The 25,798-nt window shown below is 51.9% G+C and overlaps 2 protein-coding genes and 1 non-coding gene across 4 annotated transcripts; 2 read left to right on the top strand and 1 right to left on the bottom strand.

Annotated features, from left to right (window-relative positions):
• Positions 1-4,145: 4,145 nt before the first annotated feature.
• Positions 4,146-9,837, top strand: NPAS4 (neuronal PAS domain protein 4). The gene is made up of 8 exons (XM_003273897.2): positions 4,146-4,490; positions 5,258-5,409; positions 5,589-5,691; positions 5,810-6,077; positions 6,259-6,368; positions 6,714-6,849; positions 6,971-8,406; positions 9,089-9,837. The coding sequence occupies exons 1-8, from the start codon at positions 4,316-4,318 to the stop codon at positions 9,115-9,117; spliced, it is 2,409 nt and encodes an 802-aa protein (XP_003273945.1). The 5' UTR covers positions 4,146-4,315; the 3' UTR covers positions 9,118-9,837.
• Positions 9,838-16,214: 6,377 nt separating this feature from the next.
• Positions 16,215-16,351, top strand: LOC115834962. Its single transcript, XR_004029944.1, has one exon. It is a non-coding gene; the product is annotated as a small nucleolar RNA SNORA43 (small nucleolar RNA).
• A 3,223-nt stretch (positions 16,352-19,574) lies between these two features.
• On the bottom strand, positions 19,575-22,582 carry MRPL11 (mitochondrial ribosomal protein L11). Of its 2 annotated transcripts, none has more exons than XM_030811266.1 (5): positions 22,366-22,582; positions 21,897-21,992; positions 21,080-21,173; positions 20,842-21,001; positions 19,575-19,853 (listed from the first exon to the last, which is right to left on the bottom strand). In XM_030811266.1, exons 1-5 carry the CDS (start codon positions 22,486-22,488, stop codon positions 19,748-19,750), a joined length of 579 nt encoding a protein of 192 aa, XP_030667126.1. In that variant the 5' UTR covers positions 22,489-22,582; the 3' UTR covers positions 19,575-19,747. The 2 variants fall into 2 exon arrangements, with proteins under 2 accessions (XP_030667126.1, XP_003273946.1); XM_003273898.4 differs by lacking the exon at positions 19,575-19,853 and adding an exon at positions 19,870-20,647.
• Between the last annotated feature and the right edge of the window lie 3,216 nt (positions 22,583-25,798).

The raw sequence follows: 25,798 nt of genomic DNA on the forward strand, positions 1-25,798 counted from the left end.
ATCCTTGCTCCAAATCTCCAGACTAGCAGCCAGGAGTCTCCATGCTGTTCTGAAGAAGCAGATTCCTCACCCACCCTTCAACTCCTTCCCAGGAGGTAATCCTCCTCCAAATCTCTGGAAAAGATACACCTCCTCTTCTCTGATAAAGGCTGGGGGGTGATGCCCCTCCCCCAGGTTCCCAATAAAGCTATGCAAGACAGAGGCAAGGGATCTCACGGCCTGTTTTTGCTACAGAAACCCTTTTTCGGAAAAAATAATAAAGAAAGGAATCAGCCAATCCCTCCTCGATGCCATCACCTCTTCTTGGTGATTTTTCGGGGAAGGAGTGGGTGGGTTGCTATGGCAACAGATGCGAGCTCGTCTCAGTAAAGAAGGGACCTTGATATTTTTTCTCTTTCTCATTCTCTCAGTTGTGTGTGTGTGCGTGCATGTGTATGTGCGCCTGTGTGTGTGTGCATGCGCGCTACGCATGCCTGTGCCCACACCAGGAATTTTTTTTTTAGAACTAAAGAAAGCCCTTCTCTTCTCTCAGCTCTCCAAATATGGAGTGATGGAAAACCACTTACTCCTGCAGGCCAGGGAGAATTCAGGATGATTCAAGAGAAAAGGGAGAGGTCATGTGGGGCTCCTTTCCTCCATGTTTTTACTAGAGATTGCATGCAACAAGAGAGCTCTGCAAATGGTTAGGGGGCCCTTGGAAAGAGGGGAAGATGCTAGGTGGAAAGAGGTGAGCAAGATATAGATGGTGCAGGAGCCCAAAGGGTGACCTCAGAGAGGGCAACAGAAGCTATATTGAGTCTGGGGACTCATGTACATCCCACCACACCATCAGATGCTGAAAGACCCAGAGCAGACTCAGATATGGACACAAACACAGACACTGACAGAGAGGCATATGGAAAATTGTAGACATAAATACACACAGGCACAAACATAGAACTGCACACAACATAGGAAGTTGGAGACAAAAAAAAAGACAAGCATAAATGTAGGCATAAGTAAACACATACATATACAGGGGTACAGACTCACAGCTACAAAGACACATGCAAACAGATAGAGATATAGACATACAACCACGTCCAGACACGTTTAGAGGCAGACACACAGGACACACAAACACAGTCTCAGTCAAATGAACACGCACACACACACAGAGTCTGGCTCTTTTCCTTCAATTGCCCAAGCATCCTTGAGCAGTAGTGCATAGCTGGGGGTGCTGCACGCTTGCCCAGTAGGTTTGGGTGAGAAGCTCTGCTCTCCCATTCCTTCTACACACTCACCCCAAAGCCCCTCTCCCAATTCACTCCCTTGCCCACTTTCCCACAGCCAGCAGGCTCTGATGCCTCCCCCATCTCTGACTTCTAATTCTTAGCTTGTTCTGCTCCTGCCTGCCACTTGGGGGAGAGAGTGGGGTGACTCAGCCAGGCCAGGATGACTCACACTGCCAGTATTTTTAGCAGCGGCCAGGAGCTCTCTAGTGTGCCAGCCGCCCCCCTCCTCCTTGCTTGCTATTTCGGAACCGTCACTGGTGATATAAATAGCTCCTCTCCCACGGCCTGAAGCTGCTGCCAAGCTATTTTTGGTTCTGCACAGTTAAAAATAGCTTCACGGAGGTGGGAGGCAAGGGGAGTGGGAGCTGGCCTAGGGAGAGGAGACATTGGGGCATACAGAGCTTCTCAACTTGAATCAGAGTGGGCGAACTAGGATGAGCCCTTCTCTACCCCCTCCCTTGTCCCTTTCTAGACCCTTCTTCCCTTCCAAAGTGCTTCTTCCCATTCCATTCTCCTGGAAAAAGCCAGGGGCTCTTCCCTTCAGCCCAGTTCTCCTCCCTTGCTTACTTCACCCCTAGAGTCCAGAAATCTTGGCCCTCTGCAAACCCTCCATATTCATTCACAGAGAATAAGGGGACAGTCAAAGGGTAGGCTCTCTCTGAGGCCTGTGGGTACCCAAGCCCTACATCGATGTCCCTGGCAAACCGTAGCCTGACTTCCATGGTGACTCTTTCAGCACCGCGGACAGCGGTCGGAGCAGCATTCCTTCACTGCAGATTCGCTCAGTTTGCTGGAGGCCAAGACACCCAGCCAGTAGACTCCTCTTATTGTGGAGGGGGACACTCAGAATGCCTCATAGGCAGCTTTAGCATCAGTGAGTGAAGAACACAGGAACAACCTCCCTGGAATTTCATATGGAAGGGAATCCAAAGATCAAGGGATTGTTCAAATGGAAGCTTCAGAGAGGGGTGGGTAGGTACATTAGAGGTCAGACTGAGATGAAAGAAGCAACACAGACCCATGTCCAGGAGGAATCATCTCTCTGTCATCCAGGTCAATAGGGTTAAAGACAGTGGCAGACAAACACGTGGACATCGTTCCCTCCACCTCAGCTGTGACACTGACCACAGGATGGCCCCAACCTCTGCCAAAATGCGTAAGACACCAGAATAGGGTCTCCACACCTTGTACCCCTCTTCTAAGACATACTTCTTCTCAGCTGCCTCTCCTCCCACTCTACCTCTGTTACTACCACCCCTTTCCATGAGGAGCGGGGAGTTCCCTGGCCCCAAACTGTCCTTTTTGATGTCAAAGTTCATCTCCATGCTTCCTGTGTGACTGGGACTTCCACCTTCCAATTTTTAAGTGGTCTCATTTCCAGCCACTTAAGTGATTCCATGCACACACAGCTACTCCATCAAACGACATTTCAGATAAGAACATTCCCTAGCCCACTTGTTTCTTGCATTATTGAATCCCGGGATGAGAACGGCACCTCCTCGCCCCTGTAGAGAGCAATCATCTGTGGTGAAAAGAGAAAAAAAGCCGGTGTGGGGGGGTGGGGATAGGGCAAAGGTGACAGGATATGAAAAGGATAGAAAAGGATATGAAAGGATAGAAAAAGAAACGAAGGTGGAGAGTGGAGAGTTGAAGGTGGAGAGGCAGAGCCAGCAGCCTTAGCGCCGCAAATGTGGAGAGGGGTGGAGGGAACCTGGCAAAAGTCCAGGGTCCCTGGTGGGTGCAGGGGTCATGGAGGGTCCGGCGCTGCCCCTTCGCTTCTCGGCTGCTCCCCCATCTTGCCCGCCTAGGCAGGGCGGGGAGCCCTCCGGAGCGGTGCGGAGGCAGCCAGGCCCCGCCCGCCGCCGCCGCAGCCGCGGCAGCCGCCGGAGGATTCCTGTCCTAATATGGAGCTGGGATTCCCCCGGCCCCGCCCCCGCCCCCGGCCCGCGGGGAGACAGAGGCTGGCAGCAGGGCGGGGGGAAGCGCTCGCTTGGGGGCCGGCAACGGGGGGGAAGGGATGCCTAAGTGCAGACCCAGATCCTTGCCGTGCCCCACGTTCCTGCCTCAGTTTCCCCCTTCAGTAAGGTTAATTAGTTGAGAGGGAAACCACGAATCACTACAGACTACAGAGCTGGTGTTGGTTTCTATTCTTGGCTGTGGGAAAACAGGATCAACACCAAATTCAGCTGGTCCCTTTCCCACCGGACCCCCTTTCCACCCATCCTAGGGACTTAGACCCCCATGAACACCCCCTGATAAGCCGCCAAGACCCGATATGGGAAGCGGGGGCGGGGATTTGTTCTCTGAAAATGGCCAAGGGAATCCCAGGTTAAGTAGTCCGCAGAGATGAACCCCAGCAGTGACCTGTCCCACGGAGGCCAAGAAAAGTCCTCCTTCCCTGCGTGTGAACGAGACCTTGTCTGTCAAGTAACGAGGGGGATTTGTAGACAACCCTGTTCTTTCCCATTCCCTCAACTCCTCAGAAAAATTGGTGTCAGTGCCGGCGCCTCTCTGCCCTCTGCGGACTCCTGCCGCGAGCTTCAGGCCGCCCTAACCCTGGCCCTGTCGCTTCCTTCAGCTGAACGCATTCAGGCGCCAGGGTCCCCACACTCCATTCAAGCTTTCCTAACGCAGCGCCTTCCTCTCCGCTCAGCTCCCGCCAGGCTCGGCCCCCTCCGCAGCCTCCCGCTCCCCCCTCGCCTGCCTCCCTCCCTCTCTCATTCTACGTCATGAGATGACGTCGGAAGCCGGGCGGGAGGAGGAGCCCCCCTCCCCAGTCAGCGGCTCCCGCTGCAGCTTGCTTAGCCCAGCCTCCCGCTCTCCCGCCCCCCCGGCTCTAAAACGAGCCCCCCACGCCTGGCAGGAGCTATATAAGGCGGCGTGAGGCAGGCGAGGGGGGCAGCGCAGCCGAGCGGAGCCCAGGAGAGCAGAGAGCGAGCCTGAGCGAAAGACGGGGAAGCACGGAGGAGGAAGCCGCCTGTGCGTCGGGACGGGAGCTCAGGTGCTCGGGCGCCCGAGCTGGAGCTCCGCAGCCTCCGGTCATGTACCGCTCCACCAAGGGCGCCTCCAAGGCGCGCCGGGATCAGATCAACGCTGAGATCCGGAACCTCAAGGAGCTGCTGCCGCTGGCCGAAGCGGACAAGGTCCGGCTGTCCTACCTGCACATCATGAGCCTCGCCTGCATCTACACTCGCAAAGGCGTCTTCTTCGCTGGAGGTGAGCATGCTGGGGCTACCGCAGATCCCAGCTGCCAGGCGCCGGAGACCCTGGAGCTGAGGGAACCCGCTGGGGCTGCCGCATGTCTAGGGCAGCGTGCTGACGAGCTGGGGAGATTCGGGACTCGGGAGATTCGGGACTTTCTACTTTTCCTCCTGAGCTCCCTCCAGACCTCACCTTAGTTCTGAATGAGAGTTAGAGAGCCTGAAAGGTGTCCCTAACACCAGATTATGAGAGGAGAAGAGCCAGGACAGAGCGGCCTCGGTGCTTGCCAGTGCAGAGGCGCTCCGGGAGCCGGGGAGGGAAGCCCGGGAAGTTGCAGGGATGGAGCTGCCTGAGCCTAGGGGAACGTAGCTACTGTCCGCGGTGCTGAAAGGCATCTCCCGCCGCCTTCGGGGAGCTGCCCATGGTGCTGACAGCCGCATCAACCGTGTATGGCTCTGTCCATGGTTCTGAACCCACAGTCGGCTTCGGAGCTCTGTCGGCGGTTCTGAAATTCAGAGCCGGTTTGGAGCTCTGTCCGCGGTTCTGGAATTAAGAGCCGGGGAGGCGCCGACCCCCGCTTCAGAAGTCGAGGGCTTGTGGGCTATGGAGATACAGCAACAGGTTCCCTGGCCAAGAGCTGCGGGCAGCGGGTCAACAGGTGTTTGCAGAGGCAGGTCCATGAGAAATTCCTCTGGATTCTCTGAAACTCAGACCATGCCTTCCTCACTTCTGCTTTGCCTCCCAGTCTTACTCCTGACGCACCACGTCTTCTCACCCTACAGGCACTCCTCTGGCGGGCCCCACAGGGCTTCTCTCAGCTCAAGAGCTTGAGGACATCGTAGCGGCACTACCCGGCTTTCTGCTTGTGTTCACAGCCGAGGGGAAATTGCTCTACCTGTCTGAGAGTGTGAGCGAGCATCTGGGCCACTCCATGGTGAGTGCTGAGGGTCCTTTCAGCTGAGGCTGGGCATGGAGTGGGTGCCGTGAGCCTTCCACTCCTGAGGAACTGGGAATTACTATGGAGGGAGAGGTTATATCCTACAAGATACTATAGATCAAAGATTGGCTCCTGCTGTTCTCCCTAATGGTCATCTCTTCTTTTCCTCCCTCCAGGTGGACCTGGTTGCCCAGGGTGACAGCATCTACGACATCATTGACCCAGCTGACCACCTCACCGTGCGCCAGCAACTCACCCTGCCCTCTGCCCTGGACACTGGTAAGGACTCCCTTCTCCCTTCCTCAGTCCAATTTCCCACCTGCTGCCCTTCTCCCCACCATCCACTGTCTCTCTCAGCCACTCACCCTCTTATCTGTTTTTCTCTTCACCTATCTAGATCGCCTCTTCCGCTGCCGCTTCAACACCTCCAAGTCCCTCAGGCGCCAGAGTGCAGGCAACAAACTCGTGCTTATTCGAGGCCGATTCCATGCTCACCCACCTGGAGCCTACTGGGCAGGAAACCCTGTGTTCACAGCTTTCTGTGCCCCACTGGAGCCGAGACCCCGCCCTGGCCCTGGCCCTGGCCCTGGCCCTGCTTCACTCTTCCTGGCCATGTTCCAGAGCCGCCATGCTAAAGACCTAGCCCTACTGGACATCTCTGAGAGGTAAGCCTGGAGTGTTCAGATTCCAAGAGGAAGGCAGGCCAGAGATGAAGGGACCCTAGATTCTGGAGTCAGGGGCAGGGAGGATGGGGTTTAGGGGGGCAGAGGATCTGGGAGGGAGTGAGATGCATGGGTATCAAGCAAGGAAAACAGAAAGCTGACCTCACCCTTTCCACCTTCCCAGTGTCCTAATCTACCTGGGCTTTGAGCGCAGTGAACTGCTTTGTAAATCATGGTATGGACTGCTGCACCCCGAGGACCTGGCCCACGCTTCTGCTCAACACTACCGCCTGTGTGAGTGTCCAGAGAGGCTGGGGACAAGAGAGCAAGCTGGGAAAGGGCATGGGAGACCAGACAAAGAATGAGCTGTAGTCAAGAGTGATGCTGGGGAGATAACAGAGGCCAACAGTTTCGGATGCTATAGGGTGAACATGAAGGTGAAGATTCAAGGCAATAATCAAATCAGAACTGGGGGACTCTGAGTGGTGAGGTCAAGGTAGAGAGCTGAGTGGTGCAGGTGAGGGTAGTCAGAAGAGAGGATGTCATGGCTATCTCAATTCAGCAGAGAGGTGACCAAGGGTGGGGAGTAGGTAGAGTTGCCTGGTGGGCATCCTAACTCTGCATCTTCTTTCTCCCCAGTGGCTGAGAGTGGAGATATTCAGGCAGAGATGGTGGTGAGGCTACAGGCCAAGACTGGAGGCTGGGCATGGATTTACTGCCTGTTATACTCAGAAGGTCCAGAGGGCCCCATTACTGCCAATAACTACCCAATCAGGTAAGGCACAAGCCAGGGGCCTAGGGGGCAGCTGAGGTCGGCATGGAGGAGACACAAATCAGAGAACTGCTCTGGATATGGACATCGGACCCTTACCAGCTGCCTCTTCTCTCCTCTCCAGTGACATGGAAGCCTGGAGCCTCCGCCAGCAGTTGAACTCTGAAGACACCCAGGCAGCTTATGTCCTAGGCACTCCGACCATGCTGCCCTCATTCCCTGAAAACATTCTTTCCCAGGAACAGTGCTCCAGCACTAACCCACTCTTCACAGCAGCACTGGGGGCTCCCAGAAGCACCAGCTTCCCCAGTGCTCCTGAACTGAGTGTTGTCTCTGCATCAGAAGAGCTTCCCCGACCCTCCAAAGAACTGGACTTCAGTTACCTGACATTCCCTTCTGGGCCTGAGCCTTCTCTCCAAGCAGAACTAAGCAAGGATCTTGTGTGCACTCCACCCTACACGCCCCATCAGCCAGGAGGCTGTGCCTTCCTCTTCAGCCTCCATGAGCCCTTCCAGACCCACTTGCCCACCCCATCCAGCACTCTTCAAGAACAGCTGACTCCAAACACTGCGACCTTCTCTGATCAGCTAACGCCCAGCAGTGCAACCTTCCCAGATCCACTAACTAGCCCACTGCAAGGCCAGTTGACTGAAACCTCGGTCAGAAGCTACGAAGACCAGTTGACTCCCTGCACCTCCACCTTCCCAGACCAGCTGCTTCCCAGCACAGCCACCTTCCCAGAGCCTCTGGGCAGCCCTGCCCATGAACAGCTGACTCCTCCTAGCACAGCATTCCAAGCACACCTGGACAGCCCCAGCCAAACCTTCCCAGAGCAACTGAGCCCCAATCCTACCAAGACTTACTTTGCCCAGGAGGGATGCAGTTTTCTCTATGAGAAGTTGCCCCCAAGTCCTAGCAGCCCTGGTAATGGGGACTGCACACTCTTGGCCCTAGCCCAGCTCCGGGGCCCCCTCTCTGTGGATGTCCCCCTGGTGCCCGAAGGCCTGCTCACACCTGAGGCCTCTCCAGTCAAGCAGAGTTTCTTCCACTACTCTGAAAAAGAGCAGAACGAGATAGACCGTCTCATCCAGCAGATTAGCCAATTGGCTCAGGGCATGGACAGACCCTTCTCAGCTGAGGCGGGCACTGGCGGACTAGAGCCACTTGGAGGACTGGAGCCCCTGGACTCCAACCTGTCCCTGTCAGGGGCAGGCCCTCCTGTGCTCAGCCTGGACCTGAAACCCTGGAAATGCCAGGAGCTGGACTTCCTGGCTGACCCTGATAACATGTTCCTGGAAGAGACGCCCGTGGAAGACATCTTCATGGATCTCTCTACCCCAGACCCCAGTGAGGAATGGGGCTCAGGGGATCCTGAGGCAGAGGGCCCAGGAGGGGCCCCATCGCCTTGCAACAACCTGTCCCCAGAAGACCACAGCTTCCTGGAGGACCTGGCCACATATGAAACCGCCTTTGAGACAGGTGTCTCAGCATTCCCCTATGATGGGTTTACTGATGAGTTGCATCAACTCCAGAGCCAAGTTCAAGACAGCTTCCATGAAGGTGAGTCAGCCAAAAGGTCCAAGAACTCGAGTCCCTGTCCTGCCAATGAAATGCTGGGTAAATCAATTCCCCCTCTCTGTACCCTGATTTTATTAAGGGGATGACATCCCCTGCTGAAGAGAGTAGCAGTGGGGATAAGAAAAAATGAAAGACTTAATATGAAAGTTTGAACAAGTAGACTTGGCAGGGGTTGGGGCTGTGGGATAGAGTGCTAGAGAATTCTTAAGTAAGGGCTTGTGCTTAACTCCATGAGGGGCCTAGATCAGTCTTCACCACCCCATTTTACAGATGAAAATAATCAAGGTCCCAGAGTTAAACAAACTTTCCTTAGGGTGCACAACAAACTGATGGAAGAGGGACTAGAGCTCTATCCTAGTATCCTAGCTCCCTGAAGGGGATACAGAGCAAGAGTTTATAAAAGTTGGTAAAAGAAAGACGAGGCTCAGCCCCTGACTCCATTGAGGTAGCTCCCTGGTTACAGCCCCATCCTTCCTAAACTACAGCCACAGTTTCACTCCTCCCATCCAAATTGTCCCCTAATCTGCTGAGCCTCTGGCCATCATTTCATCATTGAGCCAACATCTTTGAAGCCCATACTAATACCAACATATTCTCAGCCCCATGATCCTCTGTGCTAATTGGTCTAACTGATTGTGTCCTGTCTCTCTCTATCTCTCTGCAGATGGAAGTGGAGGGGAACCAACGTTTTGAATAAGTCTGTGACTTAACGTCGTCAAGTATGGCATATTGTCATCAAGACGTGGAGCCGCTCTCCACCCCCCCGGGACTGTTGGGGGGATTCTGGGGGCCAGAGGGGAATATATATGATTCCCCAGGCCCTGCAGGATTTTTGGGGGGGGGGAGGTGGGAGGGCAAGGGAGGGGAGCTTCTTTTTAAAATCAAGAGACTTCGAGCGATCCCAGTTTCCATTTCAATCTGTATTCACTCGTAGTGAGTTTCCTTGAATGGGATTTCAAGCGGAGAATGGGGGAGTCTCACTTCCCCGCCGCCTTGCCCCATTGGCCTGGGCCAGTTCTCCACTCCTAGGGGCCAAGCCACCCCTAGGCCTTGGTGGGGGAAAGGCAGGGCCCACCCGGGCCAGCCCGTGCCCTGAGGGGCTCTTGACACCCACGTAGAATTCTCTACACACCAGTAACGGGATTTCAATTCCGATGGACTCTGCCGCCCTGGCGGCCCTTCCTGTGACTTTTGCGCCCCGCGCCTGGGGTGGGGGGTGCGAAGAGACGCTACGTTCCTTTCCGATGGAGGAAGGCAGACCTGCCGTCACACGTGTGCTTGCACGAGTGCGTGTACCTGGTGCGGGACTCACCCGGCCGCCAGACTGCCTGGGCCTGCCCAGATGGCCACCTCGTGGTGCTGCGGTGACTTTGTAGCCAACTTTATAATAAAGTCCAGTTTGCCTTTTTGGTACCTCTGGTGTCGTGCACTGCTGTGTAAAAGGAAGGGTGGAGGATAAGTTTGGGAGGCTTGGATGGGAGCCTGGGGGCCAGGAGGTAAAAGCTGGGCCTGTTTATGGCCCCAGCATTTCTTCATCCACTTGTGAATTCATTCATTCATTCACTCATTCATTCATTCTTTCACTCAACATCCACATGTACATTGTGTGGCCCATACTGTGCTAGAAGCTGGAAAGTTTAGGGCTGAAACAGATATTATGTCTTGCTCTCAAGGTGCTTGGTGCCCAGTACTAGAGAATACTGGCATATCCTCTCTGCACCAGGCTTGCAATGCTCGTGGTGTGGGAGGGGACAGAGGGCCTAGGAGTGGACAAGAGGATTCAATTTGATGTTGGTTCTGGGCATGGGTTTGAAGCTTCTGCTCACAAGTTCTTTCTTCACCTGGTCCTTCAGAGAAGCAACTTCCTTGTGGGGCCCTGGATCGACTCACTGGAAATTGTAACCACGTCTGTTATCCTTGCACAGGGCTTTCAGCTGACACACACTTTTACATCTCTTATTTGCTGCAACAATGCCTCTCGGAAGGCATATTAGCCCATCTCACTGATGAAGAAACTGAGGACCACAGGTAAAAAGTTATTTGCTCCCACAATTGATGACAGGCATGAGTGGGTGGGCAACATACCCAGACCATCTGCATCCCAGCCCTGGGCTGTTTTCTCTGCTGGCAGAGCCAGTGAATCACCACCCATCCCAAACCATCTCATCCCAGATTACTCAAGAAGGGCAAATGTGGGCTGCAGCAGGGTCCTCTTTCCCAAGTGTGGGGTGAGAAACCCCCTCTTTTTGCTCTCCAGATCTGTAAAGTAGAGCTGAGCAGAATACAACTCAGTAGGTCAAGAGAAAAAAGTTTCCAAAAATGCCGTTTTCCTCCAAGCTTGAAGCCCAAACAGCCACAGGGTAGGGTGAGGGGAAATGAAAATGAGGAGATGGGCTGGGCACAGTGGGTCATGCCTGTAATCCCAGCACTTTGGGAGGCCAAGGCAGGAGGATTGCTTGAGCCCAGGAGTTTGAGATCAGCCTGGGAAACATGGTGAAATCCCATCTTTACAAAAAATACAAAAATTAGCTGGGTGTGGGCACACATGTAGTCCCAGCTACATGACAGCCTGAGGCTGGAGGATCTCTTGAGCCTGGGAGGCGGAGGTTGCAGTGAGCCAAGACTGCACCACTGTACTCCAGCCTGGGCGACAGAGCAAACCCTGGATTCAAATCTCACCTCCACCAATTATTTGCCAAATGGGACTTGAGGCTCAGTTTCTCCACAAGTGAAGTGGGGCTGACAAACATGGTACTTATCTCCCAAAGATGCTGTTAGAACTTGATAGTGTCCATTTATAAGCAGAGAAGCGCAGAATTGACTTAAGTTATCCAATTGAATTAGAAGGCAATGGTGACCTCAAAGGCTTCCCCAGTGAAGTACAGAGGCTGGGTTCCAGGAACTGAGGGCACAACCCTGAGAAAGCCCCTAAGCCTCCTTTCATTCCAAATCCTCCAGCTCTGGGGCCATGCCCTTCAGAGAGTCCCATGGGAAGAAAGACACTCCTGGGGACCTGTCACTATTTTTCCACCTTGGATGGGTCCTTGGGTGGAAAAGGAGGGTGGAGTTTTGCCCTCTGCCTTCCTTGTGCATCTGTTCTCCAATTTGGACAAAATAACTGGATTGTCACCCCAGGAGGACCCTGACATGGAGCACAGGACTGGCACATAGCAGGCACACTCAAAATGTCTTCTTGAAAGGAATATTTCTCTTTTTCTTTCTTCTTTCTTTCTTTCTTTCTTTCTTTCTTTCTTTCTTTCTTTCTTTCTTTCTTTCTTTCTCTTTCTTTCTTTCTTCTTTCTTTCTCTCTCTCTTTCTCTTTTCTCTCTCTCTCTCTCTCCTTTCTCTCTCTCTCTCTCTCTCTCGACAAGGTTCACTATATCACCCAGGCTAGACTCAAACTCCTGGGCTCAAGAGATCCTCCTGCCTCATCCTCCCAAAGTACTGGGATTACAGATGTACAGCACCCCACCTGGCTGAGAGGACACTTCTGAAGATCAGTCAAAGGGCTTCATTAGACTCATCAGTTTCTACCATAAAAATGTGTTCCTAAGTTCCCCAGAGGGAATCTTAAGTGACCATGAGCTCAAGACACGCATTGGAGCCCCATCTAAAAACCTCCCTGGGTCATTAAAAAAAAAAAAAAGGACAGTCTGGCCATGCAATTAAGGCAGCTCACGCCTATAATCCCAGAACTTTGGGAGGACGAGGTGGGAGGATGGCCTGAGCCCATGAGTTCAATACCAGCCTGGGCGACAAAGCAAGACCCAATCTCTACAAACAAAAATTAGCTGGGCATGGTGACATGCACCTGTAGTTCCATCTACTTGAGAGGTTGAAGTGGAAGGATTGCTTAAGCCCAAGAGTTAGAGACTGCAATGAGCTATGGTCATACCATTGCACTCCAGCCTGGGCAACAGAGCAAGACCCTGCCACAAAAACAAAACAAAACAAAAAAGCCCCACAACTTTTTTTTTTTTTTTTGGATATGGAGTCTTCCTCTGTCGCCCAGGCTGGAGTGCAGTGGCACGATCTCGGCTCACTACAGCCTCTGCTTCCCGGGTTCCAGTGATTCTCCTGCCTCAGCCTCTGGGGTAGCTGGGATTCCAGGCACATGACACCACGCCTGGCTAATTTTTCTATTTTTAGTAGAGACGGGGTTTCACCATGTTGGCCAGGCTTGTCTCAATCTCTTGACCTCGTTATCCACCCGCTTCAGCCTCCTAAAATGCTGGGATTACAGTCGTGAGCACCACGCCCGGCCGCCCCACAACTTTAAAAGGTAAAAATTATGGAAGAAAAAAAGAAACCCCTCCCTGGTATTTGGTGGCAGTGACAGGAGATGGTAGAGAGTGTGTGGACAAGAAGGCACCCTGACACTCAGAACTGGAGAGCCAGGCCATCGGCCCATGCGGAGAAAGAAGTTGAGCGAGCCCATGGCGCCCCCTGCTGGACATAGAAACATCTGCTTCTGTTCCCCTCCCTGGCATGGTCCCTGTGGCTCGGAGCATCATCAATACTGCATCTTAGAATAGATGGGTAAACTGAGGCCCAGAGAGAAGAAAGGAATTGCCCAGTGGCACTTCCAAAGTGGCTGCAGAAGCCAAATTTGACACTCAAGCATCCTTGCCACCAACACCAGATTGCTGCCCTGGGAGCAAAAAGGTATGAGAAAGGACTGAAGTTTTGGGGTCACAAAGACTGAGGTCAAATACTGGCTCTGGCACTTCATTTTGCATGTGATAAACACTTATGACACCTACATGCGCCAAGGGCTTTGCTGGGTGCTGGGGAAAACTGAACGAGACAGACAAGGTCCCTGGACTCACAGACCTTACACTGAAGTTGTGGGGAGACATAACAAAAAGTAAAATAACTCTAAAAGGAGCATGCAGTGTGTGCTATGAAGGAAAGAACCCGCGTACTGTGGCAGGGAGCAACTGAGGAGGGGGTGCTAATTTAGAGTGTGGCGTCAGAAAGCTCTTCTAAGGTGACATTGAGCTAAGACCTAAAAGATAAGAAAGAGAAGAAGGCCGGGAGCGGTGGCTCACGCCTGTAATCCCAGCACTTTCGAAGGCCGAGGTGGGCGGATCACGAGGTCAGGAGATCGAGACCATCCTGGCTAACACGGTGAAACCCCGTCTCTACTAAAAATACAAAAAAATTAGCCGGGCGTGATGGTGGGCGCCTGTAGTCCCAGCTACGCGGGAGCCTGAGGCAGGAGAATGGCGTGAACCCGGGAGGCGGAGCTTGCAGTGAGCCAAGATGGCGCCACTGCACTCCAGCCTAGGCGACAGAGCAAGACTCCGTCTCAAAAAAATAAAATAAAAATAAAAAATAAAAAGAAAGAAGAAGAGGCCGGGCACGGTGGCTAGTGCCTATAATCCTAGCACTTTGGGAGGCTGAAGCAGGTGGATAGCTTGAGTCCAGGAGTTTGAAACCAGCCTGCGCAACAAGGCAAAACCGCATCTCTACAAAACAAACAAACAAACAAACAAAGCAAAAAGTTGGCCAGGCGTGGTGGTGTACACCTGTAGTCCCAGCTACCCAAAAGGCTGAGGTGGGAAGATGGGAAGATCACCTGACCCCAGAAGGGCGAGGTTGCAGTGAGCCTTGATTGCACTTGCACCACTGCACTCCAGCCTGGGTGACAAGAGTGAGACCTTGTCTCAAAAAAAAAAAAAAAAAAAAAAGGCCGGGCGCTGTGGCTCACGCCTGTAATCCCAGCACTTTGGGAGGCTGAGGCGGGCGGATCACGAGGTCAGGAGATGAAGACCATCCTAGCTAACACAGTGAAACTCCGTCTCTACTAAAAATACCAAAAAAAAAATTAGCCGGGTGTGGTGGCGGGCGCCTGTAGTCCCAGCTACTCGGGAGGCTGAGGTAGGAGAATGGTGTGAACCCAGGAGGCGGAGCTTGCAGTGAGCCGAGATTGCATCACTGCACTCCAGCCAGGGCGACAGAGCCAGACTCCATCTCAAAAAAAAAAAAAAAAAAAGAGGCCTGGCACGGTGGCTCATGCCTGTTTTCCCAGTATTTTGGGAGGCCAAGGTGGGTGGATCACCTGAGGTCAGGAGTTCAAGACCAGCCTGGCCAACATGATGAAACCCCTGTCTCTACTAAAAATACAAAAATTAGCTGGATGTGGTGGCAGGTGCCTGTAATCCCAGCTACTCGGGAGGCTGAGGCAGGAGAATCACTTGAACACAGGAGGAGGAGGTTGCAGTGAACTGAGATTGTGCCACTGCACTCTGGCCTGGGTGACGGAATGAGAGAAAGAAAAGGAAAGAGGAAAGAAAGAAAGAAAGAGAGAGAAAGAGAGAAAGAAGAAAAGAAAGAAAGAAAGAAGAAAGAAAGAAAGAAAAAAGGAGAAAAAGAAAGAAGGAAAGAAAGAAAGAGGAAGGAAGGAAGAAAGAAAGAGAAAGGAAGGAAAGAGAAAGAGAGAAAGGAAGGAAGGAAAGAGAAAGAAAGAAAAAAGAAAAGAGAGACAGAAAGAAAGAGAAAAGGAAGGAAGGAAGGAAAGAAGGAAGGAAGGAAGGAAGGAAGGAAGGAAGGAAGGAAGGAAAGAGGAAGAAGAATGCTCCAGGTCAAAGAAAAGCAAAACTAAGGATATCAAAATGGGAAAGGATTTGACCTGTTTAAGGAATAGGAAAGAAGTCAGTGTGGCAAGGGGAAGAGTGGCTGGAGAGAAGGAAGATTACGCAGGGCCTTTGGACCAGGATAAGAAACTTAGATTTTATTTCATGTGCAATAGGAATCCTCTGGGGAAATTTAAGCGAGAGAACGACATATAATTCACATTTTTAAGCCATCCCACTGAAAGTTGTGTGGAGAATGGATTGGATGCGGTAGGAGGAGAAGCAGAGAGACCAGTTTAGGCTTCTGCAGTGATCCAGGCAAATAGGACGAGAACTCACACCCAAGTGCTTCCCGCAAGTCCAGGCGGAGATGAGTGACTGGCTTTGGAATGCTTCAGAGGCAGAACTGACAGGATTTGCTAATGGATTTCAAATGGGGGTGAAGAAAAGAGAAGTCTCGTGTTTCTGACTTTAGTGAGTGAGTGAAGAGTTGTTGTTTACTCAGAAAAAACTGCCTGATCACGGTGGCTCATGCCTGTAATCCCAGCACTTTGGGAGGCTGGGCGGATCACAAGGTCAGGAGTTCAAGATCAGCCTGGCCCGTCTCTACTAAAAATACAAAAAATTAGCTGGGCGTGGTGGTGCGCACCTGTAGTCCCAGCTACTTGGGAGGCTGAGGCAGGAGAATTGCTTGAACCTGGGAGGCGGAGGTTGCAGTGAGCCGAGACTGTGCCATTACACTCCAGCCTAGGTGACAGAGTGTCTCAAAAGAAAAAAAAATAGAGAAAAAGATGGAAAAATGGATAAGAAAGTTTTGTTTTGTTTTGTTTTTTTGAGATGGAGTTTCACTCTTGTTGCCCAGGCTGGAATGCAGTGGCATGATCTCAGCTCACCGCAACCTCCGCCTCCTGGGGCCAAGTGATTTTCCTGCCTCAGCCTCCTGAGTAGCTGGGATTATAGGTGTCCACCACCATGCCCAGCTAATTTATTTTTTTTCAGTAGAGACAGGGCTTCACCATGTTGGCCAGGCTGGTCTCTAACTCCTGACCTCAGGTGATCTACCCACCTCGGCCTCCTAAAGTGCTGGGATTACAGGTGTGCAACACCACATCTGGCCAAGAAAGTTTTAAAAGATAAGAAAGGATGCCCACCCTGGCCGCAGGCTGGGTGTCTCTGGCTTGCTGAGCAGGTGTGGGTGACTACCCTGAAGATGCTATCTGGAACATGCCAGCACCGCAGATGCTGGCGGTCTGCTGTGCCCGTGATATTGGGCAAAGAGGAAGTGGCTATTTCTACACTTGGTGTTCAGAAACTAGTGAGCTCTAAGAGTGGTTTATAGCCTGATATTTCTTAGAAAAAAGAAAAAAATAAATTAAACAAGATTCCAGGCATGGTGGCTCATGACTGTTATCCTAGCAGTTTGGAGGGCTGAGATGAGAGGATCGCTTGAGCCTACAAGTTTGAGACCAGCCTGGGGAACATGGCGAAATCTCATCTCTACAGAAAAAATAACAAAAAAAATTAGCCAGGCATGGTGGTGTTCACCTGTGGTCCTAACCATTTGGGAGGTTGATGTGACAGAATCACTTGAGGCCAGGAGTTGGAGGCTACAGTGAGCTATGATTACACCACTGCACTCCAGCCTGGCAACAGGGCGAGACCCTGTCTCAAAAAAGGAAAGAAAGAAAAAGAAGAAAGAGAGAAAGAAGGAAAGAAAGAGGCTTCACTGGGCACAGTAGCTCATGCCTGTAAGCCCAGTGTTTTGAGAGGCTGAGGCGAGAGGATTTGAGGCCAGGAGCTTGAGACCAGCCTGGGCAACATAGCAAGATACTGTCTCTTTAAAAAAATAAAATAGGCCAGACATGGTGGCTCACGCCTATAATCCCCGCAGTTTGGGAGGCCAAGGTGGGAAGGTTACTTGAGGTCAGGAGTTTGAGACCAGCCTGGCCAACATGGTGAAACCCCACCTTTACTGAAAATACAAAAATTAGCTGGGTGTGGTGGCACATGCCTGTAATTCCAGCTACTCGGGAGGCTGAGGCAGGAGAATCGCTTGAACTCGGGAGGCAGAGGTTGCAGTGAGCCAAGACTGTGCCATTTCTTGTCTTGGAGACAAGAATGAAACTCCATCTCCAAAAACAACAACAGCAATAAAAATAAAATAAAAGTAAATAAAAAAAACATAATTTAAAATTCACCAGGCATAGTGGCATGTACCTGTATTCCCAGCTACTTGGGAAGCTGAGGCTGGAGGATCCCTTGAGCCCAAGAGTTTGAGGTTGCAGTGAGCTATTACTGCACCACTGCCTGGGTTACAGAGTAAGACCCTGTCTCTAAAACATTTAAAAATAAAAAAGCCAGGCGCGATGGATCACGCCTGTAATCCTAGCACTTTGGGAGGCCGAGGCAGGCAGATCACGAGGTCAGGAGTTTGAGACCAGCCTAGCCAACATGGCAAAACCCTGTCTCTACTAAAAATACAAAATTACCCAGGCGTGGTGGTGGGTGCCTGTAATCCCGGCTACTTGGGAGGCTCAGGCAGGAGAATTGCTTGAACCTGGGAGGCAGAGGCTGCAGTAAGCTGAGATCATGCCACTGCCACTGCACTCCAGCCTGGGCGACAAGAGCAAGACTCGGTCTCAAAAAAATAAATTAATTAATTTTTTAAAAAGTTTTTTTAAATGAAGTCTTGGCCGGGCACAGTGGCTCACGCCTGTAATTCCAGCACTTTGGGAGGCCAAGGCGGGTGGATCACCTGAGGTCAGGAGTTCGAGACCAGCCTGGCCAACATGGTGAAACCTTGTCTCTACTAAAAATACAAAAAAATCCGCCAGGTGTGGTTGGCATGCGCCTGTAACACCAGCTACTTGGGAGGCTGATGCAGGAGAATCACTTGAACTTGAGAGGCAGAGGTTGCAGTGAGCCAAGATTGTGCCACTGCACTCCATCCAGCCTGGGAGACAGAGTGAGACTCCATCTCAAAAAAAAAAACAACAAAAAAACAAACTAAGCCACTAAGCCATCATTTAAAATTGTTTTAAAAGATAATTTTTAGCCAGGCACGGTGGCTCACGCTTATAATCCCAGCACTTTGGGAGGCCGAGGCGGGCGGATCATGAGGTCAGGAGATCGAGATCACGGTGAAACCCTGTCTCTACTAAAAATACAAAAAAATTAGCCGGGCGTGGTGGCGAGCGCCTGTAGTCCCAGCTGCTTGGAGAGGCTGAGGTGGGAGAATGGCGTGAACCTGGGAGGCGGAGCTTGCAGTGAGCCGAGATTGCGCCACTGCACTCCAGCCTGGGCAACAGAGCAAGACTCCGTATAAAAAAAAAAAAAAAGATAATTTTTAGCCAGGCACGGTGGCTCATGCTTGTAATCCCAGCACTTTGGGAGGCCGAGGCAGGCAGATCATGAGGTCAGGAGATCGAGACCATCCTGGCTAACATGGCGAAACCCCGTCTCTACTAAAAATACAAAAAAAATTAGCCGATGTGGTGGCGGGCGCCTGTAGTCCCAGCTACTCGGGAGGCTGAGGCAGGAGAATGGCGTAAACCCGGGAGGCGGAGCTTGCAGTGAGCTGAGATGGCGCCACTGCACTCCAGCCTGGGCAACAGAGCAAGACTCCATCTTAAAAAAAAAAAAAAAGACAATTTTTAAATGTTCTACATAGTTGCCAACTTGAAAGTATACAGCGTTGTACAGCTATATAGAGTATGACCCCAGTTTGTTTTTTCAAAAAGCATTATACATAAATACACACACAAAGAAAAAAAGAGCAGAAAGGATATACACCAAATATTAGCAGAAGTCTCATCTGGGTGGTGAAAACATGAGGTTTTTATTTTCTTTTAGGTGTTTATCTATGCTTTTCCATATTTTCTCAGTGTAAAATGAAGTGTCTAGCACATAACAGATGCTCAGTAAATGCGAATCTCCTTTCTCCCCTAACTCCTGCCCTCTTCTCTGAAAGGACAATGAGGAAATAAAAGGAGGAGGGCTTCCCGAGGACTTCTGCCATCAGGCAGGAACCTGCTGAAGCTTTGCTCTTTCTGTGGTCTGTAGCTGTCAACCCTACAATAGTTCATATTCAGCCAACATCTGACGCAGAGCCAGGGTCAGGAGCTTAGTAGAAGGGCCTGAAGTAGCCCCTGGGATCTGGGTACTCCACGTAGTAACCCTGTCTGGGGCTGAACTGAGATCTCCACAGGGACTTGTTTCTGCTGAGGTGGCAAGTTGTTCGGAGATAAATGAGATTTTGCATGGAAGAAGTAAGCAATACACCCCAGCCCTAGCACCCATAGTTCTCACCCTGGGGAGGGGAAGAACACAGGATTTCAAATGAGAAGGCCTGGGTTCTATTCCTACCTCTGGCACCAATTCAGAACCTGGGCAATAAAACAAAATTATAACTTAAAAAAGAAAAAAAGGACCTGGGCGAGTTACTTTGCTTGGCTGAACCTCAGTTTGCACATCTGAGAAGCAGCATGAAGACCCCAATTTCCTAATGTCTGCCCATGTTGGCTACCACCAGTACTGGTCCCCTTCCCTGAGGTTCCAAGATAGAAGATGACAGTTGGTAAGAAAGGATGTTTATTCAGGCCTGATGCCTCGATACAGCTAGATGTGCAAAAATATATCATTCAAAGTCATGAAAACGATCATCATATTGGTGTGACCTCCTTCCCATCCTTGGGCACAGCCTTTGCAACTGCCTCCTTTGAAATCTGGGAGTTGGGGGGCAAGGGTCACTTCTTGGCAGCTTCTTCCTGGGCGGCCAAATCTGCCTCCTTCTGAGCAGCCAGGAAGATGGCTCGTTCTTTCTGGAAAGCTGCAAGCTCTTCTGAACTGAGGCTGCAAGTGAAAAAAGACAAATGGTTGGCGCATGATTGGTCACCAGTGGGAGCTCACAGGACCCCGTGTCTTGCAGGGGCTTGAAGGGGCCTCTGTCTCAGAGCCCAGCTTGCCTGGCCCCTTCTCCCTCCCTGACTTCCCAGCCTCCATACCTTTGCTCATTTCCTCTCCAGGGACAACATCTCCCAAACCCCAATACCCCTATCTTTTGTTCCCTTATTAAATCCCTACTCATCCTTTGAGGCATCAGCCAGACCCCAGTCCATATTAACTGGGGTACTCTGTGCCCCAAAATATGCTGTACAATGACGTCACGGGGCCGAGCATGTGTGTCTCTCCCAGGACAGGGTCAGATTTACCCGCCTCCATGTTCCCAGTAAAAAAAAGATTTGAGAAAAGTCAAGTCCGTGTCTGCTCCATGCTTAACCCCATTCTTCTTGGGAAATAATCAATTGTCAGCCTTGACATGGGATGTGACACAGCAGCAAGAGGCCAGTAAAGGGTTGAATGCTATCTCTGTCCCGGCCGTTGTCTAGACCAGACACCCTCCCACCCAACATCTTACTTCAATGAAACAATTCCTGAAGTCATCCGAAGCCCCATGACGGGGGTCCCCTGTTTGCCTCAGGAGCAACCATGAACCTGACACAGCTCAAAAGTCCTTCGCACTGGTCCTTCCCTCATACCATTCTCCACTTGCCTCTAGGACGACAGACCCGGGTCACACTGAACTTCTCCCACTTGGATCCTTCATGGAGATCTTTCCATTTCTTAGAACATTTGCAGAACAACGTCTAATACATAACAGGTGCCCAATAAGAGTATTCCAAATCAATGAATGTGGCCTCCCACCCCCACCCCATCCTCTAGAATCTAAGGTCCCTTGACTTAAAAGCTGACTTTCCCACTGCAATGGGCCCTCTCAGCTCTGTCCGAGTCCAGCGCTTTCTGGGCCCTCTCGTCACACTGCACCTGCCAGGACACTTACTCCTTCACCACGCGAATGCCCAGAGAACGGGCAGACCCGATGATGGAGCGGACGACAGAGGACAGGGGTACGTCCTGCAGGGCGAATGCCTCATCCTGAGCTTTGATGAGGGCAATCTCATACACATGCTTCAAGGTCACCAGGCCTGCCACCTCTTTCCCTGGAAGGAAGGAACAAGTGGTTCTTCAGGTGTTACTGCTTCCTTCTGGAGCCCCCAGACGCCTACCCTGGCCCTCACCTGTTTGCCTGGCCCCCTTTTCAATCCCAGCTGCTGCCTTCAGGAAGTAGGAAACAGTGGGCTGTCCAATCTTGATTTCAAATGTCCTGTCAGGCTTAACAGAAAAAAGAAATATGAGATTCTCTCTTCCTACTGCCCCATCCCAGGGAACTTCTAATGTCCTGCCCCTGCTTCCTTCATCTCACTTGCCTATGGCATCCCTCAAAAAGACCACAGAATCACAAGAAAAAAATAAATCTGGGCCAGGCGCAGTGGCTCATGCCTATAATCCCAGCACTTTGGGAGGAAAAGGCGGATGGATCACCTGAGGTCAGGAGTTCAAGACCAGCCTGACCAACATGGTGAAACCCCATCTCTACTAAAAATGCAAAAAATTAGCCGGGCGTGGTGGCGGGCGCCTATAATCCTAGCTACTGGGAAGGCTGAGGCAGGAGAATTGCTTGAACCCGGGAGGAGGAGATTGCAGTGAGCCGAGATTGTGCCATTGCACTCCAGCCTGGGCGACAAGCGCAAAAGTCCATCTCAAAAAAAAGAAAAGAAAAGAAAAAATAAATCCGCAGCAAACATCCCTGTCCCCGCTATTCCTGCCCTAATTCTGCTCTGGAAGCCCCAGTGAGATGGAGGGGCAAAGGGAGGAACTGCAACATGGCAAGATGGGGCTGGTTCAGAAAAAATATGATCTAGTTCTAAATGGGGAAAGTGGAGCCCAGTAATACGAATTCGAGTCAGGAGCAGAGAAACAACCCCAGATGACCAGTCCCAGGGCCGAGGAAGAACAGAGGGAAAAGGAAACCAGGGATCAGAGTCCAGACTCCACCTTCACTAAAATCTTGGTAGGCAGAGGAATGCCTTCCTTGATGTCTTTTGTCCTCTCATTGAACTCCTTGCAAAACTGGTTGATGGAAACGCCTCTCTGTGAGGAAAGCAGAAGGGGATAGTGGTGAGAGGAGGGGACGGCTTCCTACCGCCCAGGAGGCGCCGTCCGTTCCCTCCTCCTTCTTCACTTCTCTGTGTTCCCATCTCTACCCAGATTCAACTACCCCTCCGTGAGCCAGAAGATCGTACGCATCTTCCTACGTTATCCTCATCACAGCACATTGAAAAAGGGATGAGGAAGCCCAGGTGGAAGACGTTTTGTAACCAGCACAAGGACATAAAGCGTGTGAGAAGCAGAGCCCAGCTCTGAACCGAGGCCCGGGTGGTTCCACGGCCAGCGCCCTCCATCCGCGTCCTAGCTTCCACCATCCTCGACAACCCCCCATGTCGGGTTCCCGCCGCGGCCGCACCTGACCCAGCACTGGGCCTAGTGGGGGCCCGGGCATGGCCAGGCCTGCCCGCACGATGGCCCGGATCACACCGCCGACCTCGGGCTTCCTGAGGCCCCGGGTGGCCCGGCCGAGCTTCGACATGATGTGGGGCTGCTGGCTTCAGTTCACCTCAGGGGAGCAGCAAAAGCGAAGCTCTGGGCGCCACCATCTTGGGCCAGAGGTCAAGGGTCCTCACGTTAGGCTAGGGCAGGTGAGGCCAACAAACAGCAGCCTTGTTTAAGCCCTATTGCTCGCCAACTAGTAAGACAAGGAGGATGAGAGGAGGATAAAACACTTTTTAACTTGTCTTATGCAGATAAAGCAAGGGCCCGAATGGCCTAGGTACACACATTCCCACAGGAACGCGCACCGGCACTACCTCGGACAGCTAACTAGTAGGGTGGGACCTTGATACCCCATAGCATTGTGGGTATGGTAGTTTTGACTCCGTGTGCAGGTCCGGCCAATTGCTATGCGCCAGGGCGCCATCTGCTGCACACGGTGATAATCCTAGGGTTTGAAATACACCTGGAGCTCCTGATTGGTAACGGGAGTCTCTCTCTCCTCTCTTTGTTCCTAACATGCTGTTGAAAGGCAGTACGGTTACGAGTGTAGACCCTGAGCTGGGCGCGGTAGCTCACTCCTGTAATCCCAGCACTTTGGGAGGCCAAGGCAGGAGGATCGCTTGAGCCCAGGAGTCTGAGACCAGCCTGGGCAACACAGCAAGACCCCGTCTCTACTGGGCGAGAGGATCACTTGAGCCCAGGAATTGGAGGCGGCAGTGAGCCAGGATTGTGCCACTGCATGTGAACTTAATCAAGTTTCTTATGCTTTGTCTCCTCCCCAGTAGAGCAGGTATTGTAATATGTAGCACCTACCTCTTAGGATTGCTGTGAGGACTAAGTTAGCAAAGTGCTTAAAACAATGCCTGGCACCTAGTCAGCATGTGCTATTATTATCTGTACAATTAAGATAAAACCTGAGTTGTTGTGAGGCTTAACAGACCCAGAACATTCGATACATCATCTGTTACCAAATAAGCCAGCATCTTATTGTATCATGAGGAGAGCAAAAATCACCTGGTGACCTTTGAATCATGAGGAGAACAAAAATCACCTGGTGACCAGAAACAAAAACTCCTCATCTGAGGAATTGAAAAGTAATTAAACTTCTCTAGTGTGTCCGGAATTGGTGGGTTCTTGGTCTCACTGACTTCAAGAATGAAGCAGTGGACCCTTGCGGTGAGTGTTACAGTTCTTAAAGGCTGCGTGTCCGGAGTTTGTTCGGATGTGTTTGGAGTTTCTTCCTTCTGGTGGGGTTAGTGGTCTCGCTGGCTCAGGAGTGAAGCTGCGGACCTTCGCGGTAAGTGTTACAGCTCTTAAGGCGGTGTGTCTGGAGTTGTTCCTCCCGGTGGGTTCGTGGTCTCGCTGGCTTCAGGAGTGAAGCTGCAGACCTTCGCGGTGAGTGTTACAGCTCATAAAGGCAGTGTGGACCCAAAGAGTAAGCAGTAGCAAGATTTATTGCAAAGAGCAAAAGAACAAAGCTTCCACGGTATGGAAGGGGACCCGAGCAGGTTGCCACTGCTGGCTCAGGCAGCCTGCGTTTATTCTCTTATCTGGCCCCACCCACATCCTGCTGATTAGTCCATTTTACAGAGAGCTGAGTGGTCTGTTTTGACAGGGTGCTGATTGGTGCGTTTACAATCCCTGAGCTAGACACAAAGGTTCTCCACGTCCCCACTAGATTAGCTAGATACAGAGTGTCCACACAAAGGTTCTCCAAGTCCCCACCAGAGTAGCTACAGAGTGTCGATTGGTGCATTCACAAACCCTGAGCTAGACACAGGGTGCTGATTGGTGTGTTTACTAACCTTGAGCTAGATACAGAGTGCCGATTGGTGTATTTACAATACCCTAGCTATACATAAAGATTCTCCAAGTCCCCACCAGAGTAGCTAGATACAGAGTGTCCATTGATGCATTTACAATCCCTTAGCTAGACATGAAGGTTCTCCACGTCTGCACCAGACTCAGGAGCCCAGCTGGCTTCACCCAGTGGATCCCACACTGGGGCTGCAGGTGGAGCTGCCTGCCAGTCCTGTGCTGTGTGCCTGCACTCCTCAGCCCTTGGGTGGTCGATGGGACTGGGTGCCCTGGAGCAGGGGGTGGTGCTTGTTGGGGAGGCTGGGGCCGCACAGGAGCCCACGGGGGAGGGGTGGGGGAGGCTCAGGCATGGTGGGCTGCAGGTCCCGAGCCCTGCTTGGCGGGAAGGCAGCTAAGGCCCTGTGAGAAATTGAGCACAGCAGCTGCTGGCCCAGATGCTAAGCCCCTCACCGCCCGGGGCTGGTGGGGCCGGCCGGCAGCTCCGAGTGCAGGGTCTGCCAAGCCCACGCCCACCCAGAACTCGTGCTGGCTCGCAAGCACTGCGCGCAGCCCCGGTTCCGCCCGCGCCTCTCCCTCCGCACCTCCCCACAAGTTGAGGGAGCCGGCTCCGGCCTTGGCTAGCCCAGAAAGGGGCTCCCACAGTGCAGTGGCGGGCTGAAGGGCTCCTCAAGTGCTGCCAAAGTGGGAGCCCAGGGAGAGGAGGCGCCGAGAGCGAGCGAGGGCTGTGAGGGCTGCCAGCACGCTGTCACCTCTCACTAGTATCCAATGTTGGCATCTGGTTCCAGGACTCTTTTCAACTTAAAATTTATAAGCAACTAGAATTTCTATACATCTCAGGAATGCCATGCCAAAACTCATTTTTCAACCCTTGCTGATATTAAGGCACCAGAATTACTACAAATGTAATATTTATCAGACCTACGTGGCTAGTGTGGTCCAAATTGCCCTCAAGCTCCCTCTTTAAGGTCCATAAATACCCCTAAGGAAAATCCACCAGCATGGTCAGTCCTCTCTTGCTGATGCGTCCCTCTGCACTCTTCTGCAGTGTTCTTTCTAATAAAACTTTCCAGCCAGGCACAGTGGCTCACACGTGTAATCCCAGCACTTTGGGAGGCCGAGGTGGGGGGGGCGGGGATCACCTGAGGTCAGAAGTTCAAGACCAGCCAAACCAACATGGAGAAACCCCATCTCTACTAAAAATACAAAATTAGCCAGGTGTGGTGGCGCATGCCTGTAATCCCAGCTATTTGGGAGACAAAGGCAGGATAATCACTTGAACCTGTGAGGCGGAGGTTGCAGTGAACCAAGATGGCACCATTGCACTGCAGCCTGGGCGACAAGAGCGAAACTCCGTCTCGGGGGGGAAAAGAAAACTTTCCTTTTCAAACCTATACTGTTTGTCAGTAAATCCTTCTTACCAACCCACGAGTCAAACATTTCCTCATGCCAGGGCTCTGACACCTTGCCTGGCATATCATTTAACTTATTTTCTGAGCACTTGCTCTATGTCAGGCACTGTGTTAAGCACA

This window comes from Nomascus leucogenys, chromosome 4, assembly GCF_006542625.1.
Source record: "Nomascus leucogenys isolate Asia chromosome 4, Asia_NLE_v1, whole genome shotgun sequence".
Taxonomy (NCBI): Eukaryota; Metazoa; Chordata; class Mammalia; order Primates; family Hylobatidae; genus Nomascus; species Nomascus leucogenys.

What these genes read in the sequence shown, in the direction of transcription:
- NPAS4 (XM_003273897.2), top strand. Translation starts at nt 4,316, where the DNA reads ATGTACCGCTCCACCAAGGGCGCCTCCAAGGCGCGCCGGGATCAGATC. An exon ending in CTACTGGACATCTCTGAGAG is followed by an intron (nt 6,078 to 6,258) that starts GTAAGCCTGGAG and finishes CCACCTTCCCAG; the next exon opens with TGTCCTAATCTACCTGGGCT. An exon ending in TCAAGACAGCTTCCATGAAG is followed by an intron (nt 8,407 to 9,088) that starts GTGAGTCAGCCA and finishes ATCTCTCTGCAG; the next exon opens with ATGGAAGTGGAGGGGAACCA.
- MRPL11 (XM_030811266.1), bottom strand. Translation starts at nt 22,488, where the DNA reads ATGTCGAAGCTCGGCCGGGCCACCCGGGGCCTCAGGAAGCCCGAGGTC. An exon ending in AAAGGGGGCCAGGCAAACAG is followed by an intron (nt 21,002 to 21,079) that starts GTGAGGGCCAGG and finishes CCTTCCTTCCAG; the next exon opens with GGAAAGAGGTGGCAGGCCTG. An exon ending in GGCATTCGCGTGGTGAAGGA is followed by an intron (nt 19,854 to 20,841) that starts GTAAGTGTCCTG and finishes TTTCACTTGCAG; the next exon opens with CCTCAGTTCAGAAGAGCTTG.